Here is a 22,321-nt window from a genome sequence, read left to right as displayed (position 1 = left end):
ATTTAAATACCTGCCTTTAACAAAAGCCCAGGGAGAAACATTGTCAGGCTAAGGTAAATGCCCTATGTTGGGCTGGAATTATTAACTTTGAGATATAAGTAATCCTGTTATTGGTTGTATTTAAACCATAGAACTTGGGGGAGCAGATTTTATTTACAGCTGACTCAATGTCCCCCCCTCCAATAGCCCTTAATCTAATTTTGATAAATATATTGCTCACTAGAATTATACAATAATTTCAAGACAATACCAATAGATCTAATTTCGCTGTGTATGGGTTGGAGCCATCTGGATTTATAGGAGTCCTTAAGTAAATTGGAAACCAGATTTGAAGGTTGGGAACAAAAATGGCAATGCAGCCCATATTTTATAGTGCTAATCCACACCCAGTATTCTGTCATGTGTCTACTTAATTCTGCACACATTGTCTCATACTTGATTGTATCCATACTGGGATCCCAAAATGTAGCTGGGCCAACACTTCAGCTTGAAAAATCTGAATGGCAGCTCGTATAAATTGGTTACCTTTTCGAAAATAAAAATGAGTTACTGCTGAGGAGGTATAGTTTGCTTGTTTATAGCACTTGTGCGATGGTCTTCCGAGAGATCTATTGCTGGATTTCTTGTCCTCTTATTTTCCATTTCTCAAGTTTCCGTGAATTAGAGGAGAGACTACCCATTTTCTCTTTTAAATTATTTACTCTTGCTTTATGGAAATTCAGTATAATGTGCTTTCTAACACATGGGTGCTCCACCTCATGTGTAGTTAATGCATGTCATCTTACCAAATATTTCAGGACTAAGTAAACATGGATTGCTTTGTGGATGGTGACATGATGCTTAATCTTTCAAAACTTGTAGTGCAATCCTTATCATGCAGCCAAACTTAAGTACACAAGTCCCATTGCATATGCGTGATTTTCTCCCATCAAAGTTAATGAGACTCAAAAGCACTTAATTTTGGTTGGATAGAGCCCATACTTTCTCCAACACCTAAAAGTCATTCTGTGTTAGCTTGAAATAGCATTGTCAGGGTGAAATACTTTTCTAAATTTCCTGATGCATCAGGAATGAGTCAGATACTAGGGTTCCTGCCCATTTCTTCCTTAATCCTGTTGTCTGTCCCTCTTCTCACTCCACACCTGCTGTGTAGCGGATTTAGAATCCTTTTATTAAAGCAATTACTAGTTGGCCGAGAGAGTAGGTGAATAAACAAGTCTTGACTGTTTTGTCTTCTACTGCATGAGGGGAATTTTAAGGTACAACATGACTCTTTGGATTACAGCCTGCTAATTCTAGCTTCAAGCTTTTACTTCTTTATTTCAGATATACATCTTTCCGTTCTGTATCCTTTCATCCACATTCTTACTCATTTTGGTTAAGGGCTAAATTCTGATAAATCTAACAACCCCCAGACCCTCCATCTACATTCACACATGCTTGATGATATTTTATTTAGACATCTGCTTCCGAGGCTTAAAAACACTATGTAGATACATTATATGCAATTACTAGCATGATCAGTTACCAGCATGGTAAATGTGATATGTTAGGATGAGGGGAGAATTCTTTGGCAATAGCAAAAAGGAAAACTTCTGACATTTAAATTCATTAATCTATTCTTTTCTCTAGAAATTTAACAACGACTGGTGGATAGGACGATTGGTAAAAGAAGGCTGTGAAATAGGATTCATACCAAGTCCAGTCAAATTAGAAAATATGAGGCTGCAGCATGAACAAAAGGCTAAACAAGGGAAATTTTACTCCAGGTAATCAATAACAATTACACAGAGACTGTGATTTAATCTATGGGAAGTTGTTAAAATTAAAAAGCCTGGATATATTTTTCTTCCTTGGTGGTGGTGGTGGGGTGTGTGTGTGTGTGTGTGTGTAAAAATCCTGTTATTCTCGTTCTCCACTCTTATTTACCAGAGCCATTCTTTAAGTGAAGCTTTAATGCCAGGATTGTACTTTGAAGGGAAAGGCTATGAACATGCTTCCAGTTTACATGCTCCTTCTGTCTCTCATAAAGGATTGATGAGAGGCCTTGGTTTTGTGCAAGGAGATTAAAGAAATACAGGAACTTGCTAATTCAGTCTCCCTGCACAAAACCAAGGCCTCTCTGCATCACTCTGCAGCTACAATCCTTGGAGTCAAGTATTGTCTGAATTGGCTCTTTTGATTTGAATTTGTTTCCACATGTGTAGAACTAAGACTCCCTGAGCATGGTTCTCTTCCTCAATATTGTCATAAGCTGCTAATTGCTATTTTACTTCTTTCAGAGAGAGAATAAAATTTCCACTTTAGTTATATTTGTGAAAGATGGTATTTTTATTGTTGTCATTTCACAATAATAGCCAGAAGTGGTGAAAAGAGAACTTTTAAATCTCTGTAGTCTTTTCCTCCTATAAATTGTCGACTTAAAATTATTTCTATCTATCTATCTATCTATATTCATTCCTTGATGATTGATGGTTGACTACAGATGTGTGGTTTTTTAATTGAAGCTACCATCAACACCCATATGTTTTTTGTGGGTTTTATTTATTTATTTAATCTGTCAGTTTTTTGCCATGACAACTCAGAGCCACCAGCAATATTTTAATATGATCTTCAAACTCTATGCAGTCCAAAAATATTGTTTCTGTGGACCCTTACCAGGGTATATCAGGCCTTTTAATATTGAAGTAGTCATTTTAGAGAAGTTTTTAATGTTCAATTGCTTTTTATTATTATTATCATTATTAATATCTGTTGGTAGGCTGCCCAGAGTGGCTGGGGAAACCCAGCAGATGGGTGGGGTATAAATCATCATCATCATCATCATCATCATCATCATCATCATCTCTGTTTTGTAGAGACAGATTAAAGGCATCATGTCATTTGGCCTTCAGGACCAAGATTTGGTTTCTGTGGAAATTCCTAACAATTCCACTAATCTTAGTTTTCACTGAACATCATCACATTTATACCTTGTGAGCATTATATTAGAAAAGTGAATGTTTATTTACTTTACTCTAGTAAATCAGGAGGAAATTCATCATCCAGTTTGGGTGACGTAGTACCTAGTTCCAGAAAGTCTACACCTCCATCATCTGGTAAGTGGGCCATTGCTTTTTTCACACTTATAAATAATAATTAATATAACTATTGTCTTCCTGCACATTACACTTTTCAGTAGAAATGAGAAATCAACCCTTTTTCATTTTTTAATTAACAGGTTCAGGGTATAGATGATATTAGCAAGACTCATTCATGTAAAAACTGGTAATGAGGAGTAGAACAGAACTTAAAGAGCATCACTCTGGCTAGTTCATGTATTTATGTTAGAGTGATAATGTAAGTTGTGGATCTTTGTTGAAGGTGATAGTCTCTTAATCCAGTTATTATGTGGAATATGCTGTACATCTACCAGCAGTTTTGCCAGGCAAGTAAAAAGGGTAGAGGCCTATAGCTGAGGCTGTGGCTTTACATGGTTTACTGGAACCATGCCAGCAGCAGTCATGGTGGCCTTTGGGGGGAAGCGGGTGAAAGTTCTTACATAGAGCATTATGTTCCTACACAGTTAAACAGTGGAATTTGCTACCAAAAGATGTGGTGATGGCCACCAACTTAGAGCCATTTAAAGGGGAATTAGAGAAATTCATGGATAAGGCTATCAGTGGCTGCTTGAAGGATAGCTGTATGTTATCTCTAAGGTAAGAGGCAGCATGCCTCTGAACACAGTCACCAGAAACAACAGCAAGGACCGGGTTATTGTCCTACTTGTGAACTTCCCATTGAGGCTGCTAGTCTGATCCAGCAGGACAATTCTTAGATTATTAAACAAATATTTTTAGATCATCTCTAAGATCATGGAAAGAGGATTGGCAGCATCACATTTTGTTAGCCTCTAGACTGTTTATGTGGTAAAACATGTTTTGAAATATTAAATAGATTGCTTTTGATACCTTGCTTCTAAAACTTTCCTTGGTTATCTTGAATGATAATCTCCTTGCCATATGAGCAGTGAGCTTGGTGCTTTCTGTTTGATGGGGCACCAGGAGAAGCGCTGCAGAGCCCAGGGCCAAGAGGAAGGGGCCCTCCAGCAGTCACTGGCTGGGTGGGCCTGGAAACTGCCAGGCCATAGCTTTGGCTTGGCAAGAGAGTATATGGATCCTGTTCCTCCAGCGATGGCCTTTGTTGGGCACCTTTGTTGGCGACATTCCAAAGTGACTGGGTGTGTTGTTTCAGTCACAGTATCAACACTTCCAGGAAAATGCAGGCTGTCTCCAAGCATCTACTGAGTGCCTTCACCATAATCGCTCATCACAGCCAGGCCCCGCAAACCACACTAGTTGGTCATTCTTCTTAAGTCTTGACATCTCCTTGGTAGGAAGCTTCCCTAACTCCAAAAAGGGAAGGGCCCATCAACATCCTTTGCCATAGTTTAAGTTCTGCTGCTGCTGCCATCTCCCACCCAGGTTAAACTTCTTTGGTGTTATTGGTTTGGGTGTTTTTTGTTTTAGTATGTGATTTGTGTTCTCATTTTGTATTTTTATTTTGTGAACCACCCTGTGATCTTTGCATGAAGATAAATAAATAATATATAAATAAATAAATAATAGAGGAAGAAAGATTAAACATTTTCGCTGAGATCTATAAAATCTCTTAGAGGAATACTTTTTAAATTGATAATAACAATATATCCAGATTTTCTTTTTACAAAATTGATTGAGCATGTAAACTAGAAACATGTTTACAGCCTTTCACTTCCCTTTAATGTACAATCCTGGTATCAAATCATCACTTAAATAATGGCTAAGCAATTGCTGAGTTCTGTTGCCAATGGCACTAATAGTAGTAGTAGTAGTAGTAGTAGTAGTAGTAGTAGTAATGAAACACCAGCAATGCATTAGGTAATCCACAATGAAAAGCATCATAGAAGTTTAACCATAGAGAACTTAAAATATATTGCATATTCATTGCATATTTTTGCTACACATATATGTTCCTTTGGGAGTTAAGACAGGGAGATGTTTGTACTGCTTTCATGTTCATCATACAACCCAGCTCCCTGTTGTCATAAAGACCCTTCTTTTAACATTTCTGAGTATATTAACAAAGTTGCTTCGAAGTGTATATACCAAAATTATTACAATTCTTGCAGATATAAAATGATATATAATAATGTGTACTGCTTGGATTGGTGACCATAAAAAAACAAAGGTATTGGGAAAGAATTTAACAGTGGAGGAAAGAGAGAAGTTTCAGAGTGAAACTGGATTAATGGTAGCAAATAAGGTGAAATATCTAGGGGTCAATTTAACAACTAAGAATGTGAACTTATTTAAAGATAATTATGAGAAATGCTGGACAGAAATTAAGAAAGATTTGGAAATATGGTCAAATTTGAGACTTTCCTTGTTAGGCCGAATTGCTGTTATTAAGATGAATGTTTTGCCAAGAATGTTGTTTTTGTTTCAAACATTGCAGATTGTGGACAGAATGGACTGTTTCAAGAAGTGGCAGAAAGATATATCGAAATTTGTCTGGCAGGGCAAAAAGCCCAGAATAAAATTTAAGATATTAACTGATGCAAAAGAAAGAGGGGGGTTTGCCCTGCCGGACTTAAAACTTTACTATGAAGCAGCAGCTTTTTGCTGGTTGAAAGATTGGCTACTTCTTGAGAACACAGACATTTTGGACCTAGAAGGGTTCAATAATAGATTTGGTTGGCATGCATATATATGGTATGACAAGGTAAAAATCCATAAAAGCTTCAAAAACCATATTGTTAGGAAAGCATTATACAACGTTTGGATTCGTTATAAGGATCTGTTAGAAAATAAAACCCCTAGGTGGCTGTCACCAATGGAGGCTAAGGAAGTTAAAAAACTTAATATGGAATCTAAATGGCCAAAATATTGGGAAATTGTAGAACAAGAAGGTGGAAATGTGAAATTACAGAGTTATGAGAAACTGAAGTTTAAAGTAAGAGATTGGCTACATTATTACCAGATAAATGAAGTTTTCAAACAGGACAGGAAAATCGGCTTCCAGGTGGAGAAGTCAAAGTTAGAAACAGAATTGTTAGAACCCAATACGAAGAATTTGTCTAGAATGTACAACTTACTGCTGAAATGGAATACACAGGATGAAATGGTTAAATCAGCTATGATTAAATGGGCACAGGACATTGGTCATGACATTATGCTTGCTGACTGGGAACAGTTATGGACCACCGGTATAAAATTTACGGCATGTAATGCCTTAAGAGAGAATATTATGAAAATGATTTATAGGTGGTACATGACCCCAGTCAAGCTTGCAAAAATTTATCATTTGCCCAATAATAAATGTTGGAAATGTAATGAAACTGAAGGTACTTTCTATCACCTTTGGTGGACGTGCCCAAGGATTAAGGCCTTCTGGGAAATGATCTATAATGAAATTAAGAAGGTGCTTAAGTGTACCTTTCACAAAAAACCAGAGGCTTTTCTCCTGGGCATGGTAGGCCAATTGGTGTCAAAGAAAGATAGGATGTTTTTTATGTATGCTACAACAGCAGCGAGAGTTTTACTAGCAAAGTATTGGAAGACACAAGAACTACCCACACTGGAAGAGTGGCAGACGAAGGTGATCGACTATATGGGACTAGCAGAGATGACGAGCAGAATCCGTGACCAAGGGAAAGAGACGGCGGAAGAAGATTGGAAGAAATTTAAACTTTATCTTAAAAATTCTTGTAAAATTACTGAGTGTTAAAATGTCATGGGTAAAGCATAACAGATTTGCAGCGATAAATGACTGGATAAGAGGAAAGAAAGAGGTTAAAGAAAGGAATTAATAAGTAATTTGGACCAGGGGTTGCTGGAAAAAAAAAAGTTCAAAACAGGGATGCAGAAAAGGGGGGCATGGGGAAGTCGCTGAAATTGGGTACATGAAAAAATCTATGAAATTATACATGTTTATATGTTTGTTTGTTTGTGTTTGTCTTTTGTATTGTTTTATATTATATGTGGAAAAACTAATAAAAATTTTATATATATATAAAAAAAAAGGATTGGTGACCATAAATAAAAGGTATTTTGTATCAATAACAATTAGAATTTATAGGAAGGAGGAAGGGAGGGAGGGGAGAAGAGGGTAATTAAAATATGCACTTCATGAGTGCAAGACTGCTGCAAACTATGGGTACTATTCTACCATATGCCTCATTATTTGTGTGATCAATAAAGTCACACCAGATTGTGTAAAAATTGTCATGTTTCTTTTGGCTTCTTGCTATTTTTATTTTTGTGGGTGCGTCAGTTTTTCCAATAATGCTGTTTGTCAGACTGGTGCGTAGTAAATAATTGTAATGATTTCTATGTTCTGGCACTAGTTTTTCTTGCAGCAGTTAATAGATGTGTTATGAGTTCTTTGTTTCAAATTTGCAACATATTGTGACTATAAAAGTAGAGCCAGTCTTAGGTTCATGGGGACTCTCTGCCTTGTAATCAAATATATTTCTGTACATTATTTTCCCCAAACTTTTCTGTTTTTGCGCACTCCCTCCACATGTGCTGATACGTGCCTATAGTGGGACATCTTCTCCAACACGTGGGAGAACTGTTCTCCCACTGTTTTATATATGCTAGATGGCTACGGGTTAAGTACCAGCCATACACAATTTTAAGGGTTCTTTCTCTGGTTGTTGCCAGTATGGATTTGTATGGCACTTTTGTCCACAGCCTGTTCTGTGCATCTTCTTTAGTTTCTAAATCCCAATTCAGTTCTCACCACCTTCTGAAATTTTGCTGAAACAAAATTGAACCTCCATGATAGATTTATACAAAGATGGTATTAACACTTTTGCTATTATTTTTCCTTCCACTATTATTTTTTCATATGCCATTAATTGTCTTGTGGCTTCATGTTTAATCTGGGAACTTGTTAAAATGGACCTAAATTGGTAGCCTAATAGACATAATACTTGAACATTTTCAATTGAATTTGCATCTCTTTAATGGTAATTGGTCATCTATCTTTGTTAATTTTTCCAATCAATATAATTGTTAGAAAGCCCTTTCAATAAGACATTTGTGTGCTTCATAGTGTCCTATAATAGTCTTTCCCTCCTCCTCCCCTTCTTCCTATTGCCTTAAGATGTAAGGCTTTATATAATAGGAATGTATCCTCAGTTTATTGTTCAGTCTTTACTTAAACAAAGGCAGCTGGAGCCCTCAATAACTAAAGCATTTCCTAGATGACTATAGATAACTTTCATTTAAAAGACTTTTAAAACTTCAGCTATATAAAACAGGTTTGGTTTTCTGCCTGTTTCACGTAATCAAACACTTATTTTTTATAACATTTAAAATTTTCTGTATGTGATACATTAAAAGTTATCACAAGAGGTGAATGTTGATCTGTCAAATCATTATAGCGATTCACAACTTTTCATGAAAGGAACCAACAGGTTCCAACCCCAACAAGAAGTCAGACCCCCTGCGGTTAATTGCCCTTAACTACCACTGGCAATATGACCCACTCATTTGAATTCCATGACCCATCAGTAGGTTTTAATCACTTGGGGGGCAGGATACTACAGGCCACAAGATAAGTATGTGTGATGTGCATTCTTTTTTGAGGTTAAGTAATCTATGCCACTTGGATTTGGGATTTGCCTAGGGCCCAACCTAGGTCACTAGTTCTGAGAGCTTGGTTATGGATTCAGAGTTGGTATAAACCTTCAGTCATTCTTGAAAGTGTATATTCCAGTATAATGAAGGATACATTTGTATTGGTAAAGCTGGAAAAACTTAAAATTGAACAAAAATTAAATACAATTTATAATTGTATATAATTGTATCTGTATGCCTACATTTAATCCCTGAGTATTGTACATTTTAAAATTCCCCCTTTTGTTTTTATTCTGTTTGATATTTCTGACGGACATCTGACCTGGGATACTGTTGCTTACTATTTCTTTTTAACCCTTTTCTCCTCTCCCTGCTATCTGATAATTGTACATTGTTTATCTATATATAGCTATAGACATAGATGCCACTGGTTTAGATGCAGAAGAAATTGATATTCCAGCAAACCATCGCTCCCCCAAACCCAGTGCAAACAGTGTCACATCACCCCACTCCAAAGAGAAAAGAATGCCCTTCTTTAAGAAGGTAACACCTACTTCCAAGCTGCCATCTGTACACCTGCTCACCTGCACTGCGTCACATTTTGAGTCCTGTTGACTGTCTGCGTCCTTTGACAAGCCAATAACATGCATGCTTTTGTTATTCTTTGTTTCTTTTCCATGCTGCTGTAGCTAAGCAGAAGCAGAAATCGGTAAGTTTACTTGACACGAGTTGTATTTATTCTGCCACTGGCATCATTAGCATCACCTACAGTTTATGTAGTGCAATCATTTCAGTACAAAGGAAGAAACTTATCAGACTGCTAGCTGTTCCAGTACAGTAGAAACAGGCAGACCAGGCCCTGTGAGTGACTTAGTCAAATGTTGCTTATGGTACTTTTCCTTTTTGATGGAATAATAGGCTGCCAGGGGAATTTCTTTAAACGTCCACAGAAGTAAACAAAAATTGACAAGACCAGATAATGCACCGATCTAGTGCATGCTTATTCTTTGTCATTTTTCCAGATTTTTTACTTGTAATTCAGTCTTATAACTATAATTCATTTTTGTTAAATCTAAACAGATACTCATCTTGTTCTTTAAAAAGAACTTGCAATTTTTAATTTAGTCAGTATTTAAACTTCTAATCCACTAGGTGCAAAATCTGCAGATGAGCAAGACCAGTGGAAAACTGCAGGCTTGTTTTGGCGGTCTACTGTGAGTTTTTCCTATTGTCATATATAAATTCTTTCCCATTGTTCTTGCCTTCTCCTCCAGCAGTCAGACTATAGCATCTTGCCTGTTAGATAACAGGACTGGGGACTCCCTTCATAGTCAAAAGGTACTCAATAGGGAGGCTGACAAATGTGGTGTATTGTCATACTCTTTTCATCCCTTGTCTGGGAACTACAAGATGCTCCCAAAGACCTGACTAGAATTTGTTACTTAGCAGCCAATTATGAGCAAGTGGAAAGCAAAGCTAGCTATTAATATTTATTTATTTATTTATTTGTTTATTTTTACTAAAACAATCTCAATTATTTTTTTTAAATTTAGATTCACACCTAGCATTATATATACATGATATACTTGTTCTTCTAGAGACCAATGTTTTGCTAGTGTGGTCTATGGCATGCTCAATGAAACAACAAATTCACTACTTTCACAACAGTCCAGTCGTCTTCAGAACTGTTCAGTTCTTCTTGAATTAAAAAATTCCCTTGCTTGCCTTGTTTATCTACATATGTCAGTTGATATGAAAGTTACATTGTCCACTGCTTTACAGAGTACTAGTACATAAAAACATTGGGCACATTGGGTGTTTTACTTTTTCTCCCCAGAAAGGCAAGATATAAATCCCACAAATAAATATATTTTTAAATTCATCACCTCTGTGATCCCATGTGTATTTTCTGTTAAATATGATTCACTTCCTTCTTTTTACTGGGCCTAAATCTTCCTTAGTAATGAAAGGCTATTTCCAAGAGCCACACCTAATAATTCTTTTTTAGTCCTTTCACTTTTAAAAAGCAGATATCTCAAAATCTCAACAAAATTGCCATGTGCAGGAGAAATTCATGTCATGTGTTGACATTTGCTCACCACAATCTGGATAGATACTCTAATTAACTCACTGTAACAGTCAAAGCACAGCCATCAGATGAAAAAAATATCCCTCCCTAACTATCTGGAATGAATTTGAAACAGTAACATGGAGGTGAAAGTCTCTTGTTGCACATTTCAGTCCCATAACATATTGCCACTGACAGCATATTTAATTAGAGCTGGGGAAAGCTAAAGGCTAGCATACAGCTGATTTTAATAAGTACCAGTATTCCATCAAATAAGGTAATATCTGTACCTACCCTAATTTTCAAGGGTTATTAGAGTGAGGCTGGTTTTTGGATAGCCACCATAAAACATAGAGATACAATATAGTGGGATGTTGATTTGGCAAATATAATAGGGTTGTAACATTGTTCATGAGGGCTGATACAGTAATGCATGCACCAGGTTATTTATCTTTATAGCAAGAATAATTCCAAAAGTATATATTCATAATTACACAGCAGAGTCAACAGGCTTCGCTTCTAAGCAGTTAGTGGATCTGGCATGCAAAAATTAAATTCACATGCTTTTGATGCCTTGGGCACTGTTATTCATTCTTCTTACTTTAACAATTATGTGTCAAATTTACATGTAAACAGAAACAAACACTGACACAACTGTGTTCCATGTTTTAGACTGCTGCTTGTGTGGCATTTTGTGCTGTTGCTGTATTAATGTTTGTCTTTGTTTTCTTATGTTTGTATTCTACCTTATTGCTTTTATTATTATTACTACACTTGGGACATGTTGAATACTGAAATAATGAACAATGACAACATTCTGTGATGTTGACTGATGTATTTATACTATGTAGGCCCTTGAAAAATAGATCTGGCATACCTACTTTTAAGCTTTTTCCAGGTTGGTGGTTTTGAATTTGAAACATTTTGCCCACTGCAAACAAGCAAAACTGAAACAATGTTTTAAATAAGCCACTTTTGGTGGTTTTGGTAATGTATTTTTTATATATAAAAAAATCTTTTGACCATATTTGCATATAATTGTATGACACATTTTACACATTGAATGGTCAATTATCCATTCATAACTTTTGCATGATAAATCAAGCAAGTAATTTACAAAACATGCATTACCATTAGCAGGAGTCTTTTAGAGAGGATTACTGTTTAGAATTCTGCTAATATAGCATTCAGCAGTTGCTAAGATAATTGTATTTGTGAATTCATATGCCAGTTGATTTGAAAATAAAAATGTAAGTTTAAAAGTCCAATCAAAAAGATTTCAAATTAGTATCATCATGGTTTAATGAACCATATTTATTTTGAGGGGTGAAGACTGGCGATTCTTACCTTTTGTTTGCCTCTTGTCTCTACAGCCTCAATTCTATTATTAAATTGTCTAACAGCTTTGACTATACAGTAGTCTTCAGTTACCAGAAGTTGATGGCAATAGAGTTCTATAGATATAGTCCATTTGCCACTCTTTCACAGTGATGGTTATCTTTCAGTTACATGGAGTGAATATAATTTAAACTGGCTATGCAAATAAGGTTGGATGGAAGCATTTTTAAAACATTCTCCCAAATATGAAGCTTTTGATACTTTTGAAGTTGTTGCTGGGAGAGCCCTGGGGGGGAAATGCACCTCAGATTTCCCCCAGTGACACCACTGGAACCTCAGCTAGATAAAAATAATAATATATTAGAATTAACCTTTATGTAGGAATTAGAAGTTTAGTGCTTTTTCTCTTTATCAGACAGAACACATCCCTCCGTATGATGTAGTGCCTTCTATGCGACCAGTAGTCTTAGTGGGGCCTTCCTTAAAGGGATATGAGGTAAGAAATTTAATTTAATTAGGTATCTTTTTTCTCCTGTGTGTAAATATGAGAGGATGAGAACTAGTTCAATGATTTTAAAAGGTATTGCCTACCTTGATGCTGCCAAAGTGTGTGAAATTGCCACCTGTGTTTGGCAAAATTTTGTTCATTTGTTCATTTAAGAGTAAAAATATTAATTCACTAATCTCACATTAAACTGGTTTGTTTCTTCTTTACTTTCAGGTGACAGACATGATGCAAAAAGCATTATTTGATTTTTTAAAACATAGATTCGAAGGGCGGTAAGTATTTAAGAATCTAGACTAAGTTGCATTAGTTAAGACTGAATCCCATCCCCACTTCTAAACCATATTTCTAAATCTGAATGGAATTCACATTTATTTTTCTTGTAATTGCTTTTACTCTTATTTGGGTTTTCTCATGTTTGTTGACATCCTCCTTGAAATAAGCTACCAGAGATCACAGCTGAAAGACCTCTCCTTGAATTTCATCCATGTAAGCCTTAAGGGCTTGAATATGCATGGATGGATTTTGTTTTGTTTTCATCCGTCCCCTTATGCTATATCCAACTTGCTTCTCAAGTGTGAACAAATTGGTCTCCTTTCCTGTTGTCTGCAAATGTTACAAGCATATTTTCTAAGCTTTATCCAAGCAATATAGCAAAATATTGTCACCAATGAACCTCATGTGTAATATTTTTTTCCTGTGTAGAATTCTGTTTGTTATTTGACATGAATTACAAATCTTCAGAAACTGATATTATTTGATTAGTTTTGAAATTAATGTTGCATTTTACCTTTTGTTCAAAAACATGGAAGGTAGCAGATTATGGCTGCAGTCCTATTCCTACTTACCTAGGAGTTCTGGGTAGGATTGACGTCTTAGTGTATATCAGCTGTTTTTAGCAACCAACAATTCAGAAGCAAGAAAAGCAAAGTGGTACCTGGATACATAACTAAATATATAAACATATAAATAAAAGCAGATTAGGGATACAGGAATGGGCAGAGGGCAGTGGGAATTGCAAATTATCACCTCAGTCATTGTTATACTGATGGATCAGATGTTACTGTCAGCAACATAAATGTATACAACCCCTGGGGTTTTTTTTAAAATCAACTAGCCTCATAATTGTAATATAGTCTTGTTAGCAAGTATTTTGTTTCTAGTCACCTAGTTTTAAGCATGTGTTGTGTAGTGGAAAAAAGCAATCTAAAGATGATGATCGTTGTTTGCAATGACCTGGATTCCACTTTCAAGTGGTAAACTGTTCAGGAAATAGTTTCACGAGTCTAAACTATCTTCTGTACATTTGTGGCAGTTTCCCAACCACTGCTTAAAAAAACAACAACCCACCCCCACCAAGTGTGGGGACATTTTGGCTCTCCAGATGTTGCTGAACTCCTACCCTCATCATCCCTGGACATTGGCCATGCTTGCTAGTGCTGATGGGAGTTGTAGTTCAGGAACTTCTGGAGGGCCAATGGCTTCCCACATCTTCTCTAGGGTAATGGCAGATCGCTTGTTTTATAGTTAGTTGTTCATTCTGGCTGCATGTGTTTTTCTAGAAAATATAATTCCCATTGTGAAAGGCAACTTATTTGATAAAGCTATATTGTATAACTGTTTTAAACACAATTTTTAAGGCAAATTTCCTGTACAGAGATTATACCACGGTTACTGTTTCTGCTGTTACAGCATCTAAGTTGTATTTGATGCTTGCTTTTTTTAAAGTTCCTTGCCTAGGCAGTTGACAGTCAAAACTAACACACACACACACACACACACACACACACGAAGATAACTACTGTACAAGGTTTAACTTGGGAGCAGATAAGCAAGAATAAAGTCTGAAACCTCAAGATTTTAAGTGCTGTGTGAAAACCCCTTTTGGCTCAGAAGGGGTAACAACAAACCAAAAGGAGAGGCCCTAACTTGGTGTGCTAAAAGTATCCTAGATTTCTCTACAGTGAATTACAACACTACTCTTTTTTCTTGTTTTGTTCAGTATATCAATCACACGGGTCACAGCAGACATCTCGCTTGCCAAACGCTCAGTATTAAACAATCCCAGCAAGCATGCGATAATAGAACGGTCCAATACAAGGTCAAGTTTAGGTAAGTGAATGGAATGATAGTATTAAAAGTCATCACTAAGTATAATAATCTAAAACTTGAAAACTCTTCATTTTATAAAAAAGGGATTATTCATTATAACTCCACAATCAGTGTCGGGTTTAGGCACTGCCTCCCTGTGGAAGTCAATTTGGTACATCCATAGATCTTACTGAGGTAACACATGTACTTCTTGGGTAATTGTGCACCTGAAATTATGTGCCTGTTTCAAAGTAGCAGGTTTTTCAAAACCATTCTTAGATTCCTTCTGTAGCTTAGTAATTTCACTCATAAAGAATGTAAAAATAAAATAAAAATGTCTATGGTATTACAAAAGTTGGTCCAATATTCATCTAATATAAATTCTTATGTACTGGTTTGCTTCATATGTACATCTCACAAACCTTTAGAGTAAGTTCAGGCATCTTTCTTGTAAGATATGAGAGCAGGGGCACCAACTCATGGGGACTAAGCCCTTTTGCACCACCAATGTCCCAAAAAAATCAGGGGGCAGAGCAAAGACAAGCAAGCAAACAAAAGCTGACCATATGCTTAGCATGGTATGTGTAATCTTTCTTCCTTGTCAGTATTTTTTCTCTCTCTTGGCACCTTGTAACTGTGGTATTTGTTTTCCTCAGTGTTGCTGTCTTCTTACTCTGTTGTGGCTGATTTCTTAGTCCTTTTGAACCCTTCATTCTTAAATGTGTAGGCAATCACTAATTCTCTTATTAGTCCTATTAGTTAATAGTTTATATTCCACCTTTCTTCCGTCACAGAACTCAATTCAGTGTTTATGGGGTTTCCATAATCCCCTGTCCAAGCACTGACCAGACCTACACGTGCTTAGCTGCAGGAGGTATTTGCATCAGGCTTCCTCAAACCATACACTGGGACCATGGACAGTCTCACAGCTAAAAAAGAACTATTCCAAGTTCATGTCAAGTCATTAGCAATTCAAGCATTTCCTCTTATAAATCCTTCTGGGCATAGCATGTTTGTTGTGTTTCAAGAACAAATAGCTGTTGAAAAGTTATTTGAATCGACATTTGTGTGAGAAAGGAAGCTTTACTCGGAACACATGGTTAAAATCCAGTAGCCATATATGTGTCTGTGTGTACATGACATCTGTATAATCTATGGCTTTTGCTTCATTTAGTCAGTTTCAAGAATCCAACCCCCTTTTTCTTGTTTGTTCCCATGTATGTTACATTTCTAGCTGCTTTTGTTGTAACCTTATCTCATTCTGTATGCTTTGGACAAGAACCTGATTCTCTTGGGTTTTTCCATTCTTTGCTTCATTAATGCCCTCCCTTTCCAGATGTTTTGGGTATGTATATATGGTTGCTAATTATTTTTGCTTATGTCTTTGTGTTCATGACGTATTGCACCTCACAAAACCACTATCTCTTTCTGATAGCTGGTTTTGTAACAGTAAAAACAAGTTACTGGTGTAGTCTGTATGGAATTCTCTATTCTAGAGGGTATCAACGATTTTAAATGTCAGAAATCAAGTCACATTTGGCAGGAAAATACTCAGAAAAACTAATATTAGATATCAAAATTGTGTACTCAGAATCTGTACTGCACTAGTCTAAGATAGTAAATGTGCAAGTACGAAAAGAGTTGTACACAGCTGTTTGTAGAAACAGTTCTCCTTTGTGTAATATATGCACACATCCTTGCATGTATATTAGAGGAGCTTTGCTTTGAAAATGTTGTCTTAGAAGTTTTGTTTACTTGTTTTGTTGCTATACATGCCATGCCGATTGTGTTAGAAAAAACAACCTCTAAATGTTTGAAAAAATACTGTATTTTAACTAATGTGCAGTTGATGTGTGTTCATCCAACATCCCTTGTTTCTACCAAAAGATACTGTACGCATGAAAATCACATTCATTGTACAGTGGTAGCATTACAATCTATCACTATAAGGAACTAAAGTTTCCATTGCTTTTTAAATATACCATTTTTGTAGTAAACTGTTTACCGCATTGTACACAGAGTGTACTACGTCCCAGACTTCAAGCACCCAGGCTTCTAATTCAGGAGGGTCTGTTTTTTACCCGTACCAGACATAATAGTCATATGGGCTGTTAAGAATTGACTTTAAAATCTTCATGCAGCACTACATCTTTAGTATAGCTAAATAATAATAATATTAAAGGGTTTCTTGGTCATTCATAAACCATAATCTATCCTTCTCTAATAATACTTTATCCAAATATAACCTCATTTGGGGCCAAGTCCACAAAATGTGAAAAAACATCTATTTGAGATTGACATCACCAGCATATACTACTGAAGTTGGGATATATTTTGTTTAATCTTCTTGGTGTCAAGTATTGTCTTGTAATATGTGTTCCTCTTTCACAGATCTACTTCCATATTTCAAACTAAGTATTTCTGGACAAATCTGTTGCCCATTGTGTTTGACAGCAGTTTCTTTGCATTTCAAAATGCAGTAAAATGCCATGAGCCAATGCATTCAAAATTCCAAGAGCAGGTTTACCTCATACTGCACGCCTGTTTGACCTCACTAAAATTACCAAAATGTATCCACAGTCTTATAGCCCCAGCACAGGACCAGGTTGCTGATGGGGTGGGAACATTTTGGCTTCAGCCGTTAAAGGAGAAAACTCTGCTTCACACAAATTTCTTACATGGGAGCAATTTTTGTGTCAAGCATTTTATCATGTAGCACATTATCATGATAAGTAGCAGGGTTATTTTACTGAATTAATTTGTCCTCAAGACAGTTCAGTATTGGTGTACAATTCTTTTTTATTGATTAGGCAGTGGTTTTTTTCCTCTTTTGAACGCCGTTAAATAGCTTCCTTCTTTAGGAAGACATTCATTTCATTGACTGGCAGCTTCTCATATTTGAATCTCATTAGTTGTTTGAAGTGAAATCTGGTGAAGTTAATAAAGAATAGAAATGTAGAAGTGTACAGAGGACCTAGTATCCAGAAGTAGATTAGATTTGATATTATATATTATATATATATATATATATATATAAAGTGTGTGGGGGGGGAGATTCGCATTCATAGGAAATGTGGCTTATATCTAGAGGTAAAGTTCTGATATAAGCCCAGTTAAAGATGCTGGTGTGAATCCACCAGCATCTAGATGGGATTGGGGCTAAGGCATTTAGTGCGAACCACCTTTGTTCAGAACTTAAAAATCTGTTCCTAGCCTAGATGGATAGATATTTCTTAATGTATTTTTCTATAATTGTTCCTGCCCAGTTTGTGAAATGCAACATGAAAAGGTCAAACATATATATATTTCCAAATACACCTTTGCAAATTTAGGCCACAATCGAGCCAAATTAAGCCATATTAATATCTTTGGTTTCAGTTAGAATTTGTACTTAACGTTCCCATTGAAATCATAATTCAACTTTTGCTGAACTGTGTGGTCGTTTGCCATTAAAACGAGTAGCAATTTATCAGCGTCTTCAGAAAATTAAATATCAATCCACCACATGTGAGATTCTTTGTCTTCCTAAATATCACAAAAAATGCCATTGTAATTACAAATTATAAGACTGTAACCCTGCTGAAAGTTCCAAGAGCTAATCCTCGCTTGAAGTTTTAATAAGTGTTAACACCTTGCTACTAAAAACATACTTGCCAGCATAGCAACTGCCCAGTTGCAATCTGGAGACCTTTCCTGGCTCTTAAATAGACTTGCATCATGAAAGAGGGAGCAGCTTTTAATGTAAAATAAAACTGGGTAAAAATGTTTTAAATATAAGGCAACCTCTGGAATGTTGCCATTTTGTGTATCCTGGATCAGTCTCCACTGAGAATACTATGCTTTGACTGAGGCCAAGGATGGAGGCCTCCTTTTCCTTCCATCCCATACTTACCCTCTTCCAGGAAAAAGTAGCAACTGACAGTGCTTGACACTGCTTTGAAAAGGCTTCCAGCACAATGACCTTTAGTCACACACACAAATTTGTATGGAATCACTTTTAAAGAACTGCTTTTTGAGACTGCTTTTGCTCCATAAGGTCCAGTGTTACACATGAGACACCGTTCTAGTGAATTATTAAGCCATTCTTGATCATTTCTTTCTGATTTCCAGCAGATCTCTGGACATGTTTTTAACCTTTGTACTTGAGACCTTGTGACTCTTTTGTTCATGTTACAAAAACTAGTGACACAGTTGAGGAAGGGCTGAAAGCACTGTAAATACATTTCATTATTTTATTAAAAATTGCAACTATATAAATCACTGATATTCCCAAGGGAGCTAGCACGTATATTTCATTGACATGCCAAAGACAGATAAGAGAAGTGCCTATTGAAATAATTTTTTGAAAAGTTGAGGTAATCCAGTACAGAAGCGTAAGATGACAAATATTGATAGAAACAGAGAGTAGGATTTGGTCACCCATTACTTTGATTACTATCAGTTGAAGATGGTTTACTGGCAGCTACAATGTGGGATAGTGAAAGGTGTGGTTTTATTTCTCTTTACTTTGACACGCAGTAGTCTTAGGGCAGCAGCAATGGCCCTTAGAGAGTATGCTATATGAGTGCAAAGCATTCAGTTTGATTAATGTTCATACGCCACTCTTATTCTTGGGCCCTCGGTGGTGCCAGGAACGGCGCTGGATCGGGCTAACCACCTGCATGAAAATGTGAAGAAAGGCCAGTATCCAAAGATACTGGGCAGGAGATGAAAATTCTGAAAGATTCTGTAATGCGTATACCCAGAGCTCCTGACTGTTATTAAAATGGCCATAACCTGTTGGCAATTTAGGCTTCTCCAACCTTTTAGCAAACAGAATCATCATGTTCTATATAAAGAGTGAGTGTGGGAAATGAACCTATCCATAAACAAGTGTCTCTTTGCTTTTCCACAGCTGAAGTTCAGAGTGAAATTGAACGAATATTTGAATTAGCAAGGACGTTACAGCTGGTAGTACTTGATGCCGATACTATTAATCATCCAGCTCAACTTGGTAAAACCTCTCTGGCTCCCATTATAGTGTATGTAAAGATTACTTCTCCAAAGGTAAATATTTTCCACTGGTAGTTCAACGTTTGGCCTAACCTTTGCTTCCAGTCCCATGCTGTGGTGTGGAGATACTTGCGTTGCCTGGAAATATTGATGAATTTCATCTTTGAAGTATTGTGTGGTAAAATATATTTAATAAGTGCCTGGCGTGCTCTGGTCTATGGGGTCACGAAGAGTCGGACACGACTAAACAACAACACATAAGTACAGTTTGCCGCCGTATTTCTGACTAAGTCCAAAGGAAGGGCTTATACAATTGACATCTTTTGTATGGGATCTGGCTTCACAATATCAAGAGTGAAATCGCTGGCCCTGAATGCAAAAAAGAAATTAATTTTAAAGAATTTAAAGGGGCAATGTGGCTGCTTGCTGGTCCACTGTGACCGACCCTGCAGTTGATCAGTGCTTTCTGCGCCCCTGCTTTAAAATACTTCCCTCATTACAGTATCTATGCATGCAATCTGTTTCTTACATGGTTCAAAATTGATTCCGTTATATTTTCATTCTTTCATATTTTAACTGTGGTCTTCTTTTCCCACAGGTTTTACAAAGGTTGATAAAATCCCGAGGCAAATCTCAGGCGAAGCACCTTAATGTTCAAATGGTAGCAGCTGATAAACTGGCTCAGTGCCCTCCAGTGAGTTATTCTTAACATTATATGGGTAGAGCTGTGGAACTGTAACTCATTCCTTTCTCTACTGATTGAACACGACCTGAAATTAAATCTGTGTGTTCATTTTTGCAGCAAGTTCTAGCCATGAGTTCACAAATCTCTGTAATTATTCCACAGTTCAGCTATCTACACACATGCAAAACCCGTTCTAAAAGCAATAACCATGTTACTCAAATGGTGGGAAAGGATCCTCCCAATTGGTGCAATTACTGTTTTTGGAAGACAACATAGCCCAGCCAGCTCGATTTGAGGGGATGAATAGTGCATGCAGCACTATGTAGCACAGTTCCTTATCCAGGTCAAAAGGCCACTAAATAACTCCTACATCAACCGTCTCTTCCTCTATGTACCCAAGTATTGGATATTGTATGCTGGGTGCTATATCCTGGTCTTCTAGCTTTCTGTTGTAATAATGGGTTTTCCCTTCTTGCCAAAACCTCTCTCTTGTACTTTCTGTTGCCAAATGAAAACAAAATCTTAACCAGAATGGTGGAAATAGTGATTCCCCACACCCCAGAGTAGTAAATTTCTGTGTTGTATGGCAAAGCTTTGGCTGAGTTTAAGTGTCACATGAGTTTAATGATTTGAATATTATGAACATGGTTTTCCATAGTTCTTTGGTTATGGCGTTAGATGATTTATTTATTTTGCATTGTTTTGACTGAATTAATCATTTCCAGGAAATGTTTGATGTGATTCTGGATGAGAATCAGCTTGAAGATGCTTGCGAGCACCTGGCTGACTATTTGGAAGCTTATTGGAAGGCCACACACCCTGCTAGCAGCCACCCTCCTAATGAGCTTCTCACTCGCACACTGGCAACCGCCACTCTTCCTATCAACCCAGGCCCAAATGTTAATTTGCAGGTAAAGGTCTTTTTTGGGTGCCATTTGGTTTTAAGGCTTTCCTTCAAGAGTCCCTGCTGTGTACATGCACTGTGGTGGCTGTTTGTGTTACAAAAATGGATCTAATTCCCAGTATTAAAAGATCACAGGTGTCCTCTCAGCTTTCAGATCCGATGCAGCTGAAAGATGAGCTGTTCCATTTCAGCCTAAAATAAGTAAAATATCTGAAAATGGAGACAGGTTGTGCAATTTACAACAGCCAGATTCCAGCCTAAAGCAAAGCCCCCAGTTCTGGCTTTATTGAATTAATGACCAAAAGTAGTCTATGTAAGGTTAAGTAGAAGTACTTTTTCTAGGAGTTATGACTGTAGAAAACATCAAAAGAGTTCTGCTCTTGCCTTAACTCTAGTTTTGTAATAAAAAATGAAATTGTAATATTTAGGATAGTATCTTAAGTATGAGCATTTCATTAGGAGTAGCTAAATCTTCTGAATTTGCTTTTAAGTGATTTTGTGAAAATTGTAAAAAAATGATGCAAGTTAAGATGATTAATCAAAACTGTTCATTTTTCAGTGATTTCAAAACATTGTGCTGATGAAGATTAGGTTTGATTATGCTTGGTAATTTTCACTTCTGTTTTCAGTAATGTGCTAGGAAATTGAAACAATAATTCCACTCTGTTTTTGTTTTTTGTGGCAAAGTTCAACCCTTCTGCAAAAATAAATTGGCAGTTTAAAAAGACATCTTGCCACAACTAGAATGCACTTACAACACAATCCAAACATGTTTACTCAGAAGTAAGTTCTGCTGAATTCAGTGGGGCTTACTCCCTAGTATGCTTGTGTAGGACTTAAAAGCTTAAGTGCCTTAAAAAACACTACAGCAGTGATATTATTGGTGTTATAATACAAGTGCTATCAAGCTTGAACCTCTGAATAATTTTTATTTTAAGGACAGTATCCTGTTTTTAAAATGAAAACTCTTGATTCACCTACATTCTGTGGTTTGCTATTGATCTTTTTTGCGGTGATGTCTGCTTTAAAAAATCTTTCAGGTTTATCTCATGCCTGATTCACCCACCTCATTGCCAGATCTGCTCTTTATTTTCCATGTGGTGTGTCTGTGCTGGGAGGTGGGGCTAATCAA

At 36.6% G+C, this 22,321-nt stretch overlaps 1 protein-coding gene across 12 annotated transcripts in view; it reads left to right on the top strand.

Moving 5' to 3' along the window:
- Positions 1-22,321, top strand: part of CACNB2 (calcium voltage-gated channel auxiliary subunit beta 2) — a 126,634-nt gene that overhangs the window by 101,933 nt on the left and 2,380 nt on the right. For 7 of the 12 annotated variants that reach the window (XM_053359448.1, XM_053359447.1, XM_053359455.1 and 4 more), the window contains 9 exons: positions 1,633-1,769; positions 3,022-3,098; positions 9,016-9,149; positions 12,428-12,508; positions 12,734-12,792; positions 14,520-14,629; positions 19,503-19,654; positions 20,199-20,294; positions 21,011-21,196. In XM_053359448.1, coding sequence (XP_053215423.1) covers positions 1,633-1,769; positions 3,022-3,098; positions 9,016-9,149; positions 12,428-12,508; positions 12,734-12,792; positions 14,520-14,629; positions 19,503-19,654; positions 20,199-20,294; positions 21,011-21,196 — 1,032 coding nt within the window. Of the gene's footprint in view, positions 1-1,632; positions 1,770-3,021; positions 3,099-9,015; positions 9,150-9,295; positions 9,316-9,758; positions 9,821-12,427; positions 12,509-12,733; positions 12,793-14,519; positions 14,630-19,502; positions 19,655-20,198; positions 20,295-21,010; positions 21,197-22,321 lie in introns of all 12 variants that reach the window. The other 5 variants (XM_053359452.1, XM_053359450.1, XM_053359457.1 and 2 more) reach the window with 2 other exon arrangements.

This window comes from Podarcis raffonei, chromosome 12 (genome assembly GCF_027172205.1).
Source record: "Podarcis raffonei isolate rPodRaf1 chromosome 12, rPodRaf1.pri, whole genome shotgun sequence".
Classification (NCBI taxonomy): Eukaryota; Metazoa; Chordata; class Lepidosauria; order Squamata; family Lacertidae; genus Podarcis; species Podarcis raffonei.
This window is presented reverse-complemented; position numbering and strand designations above follow the sequence as displayed.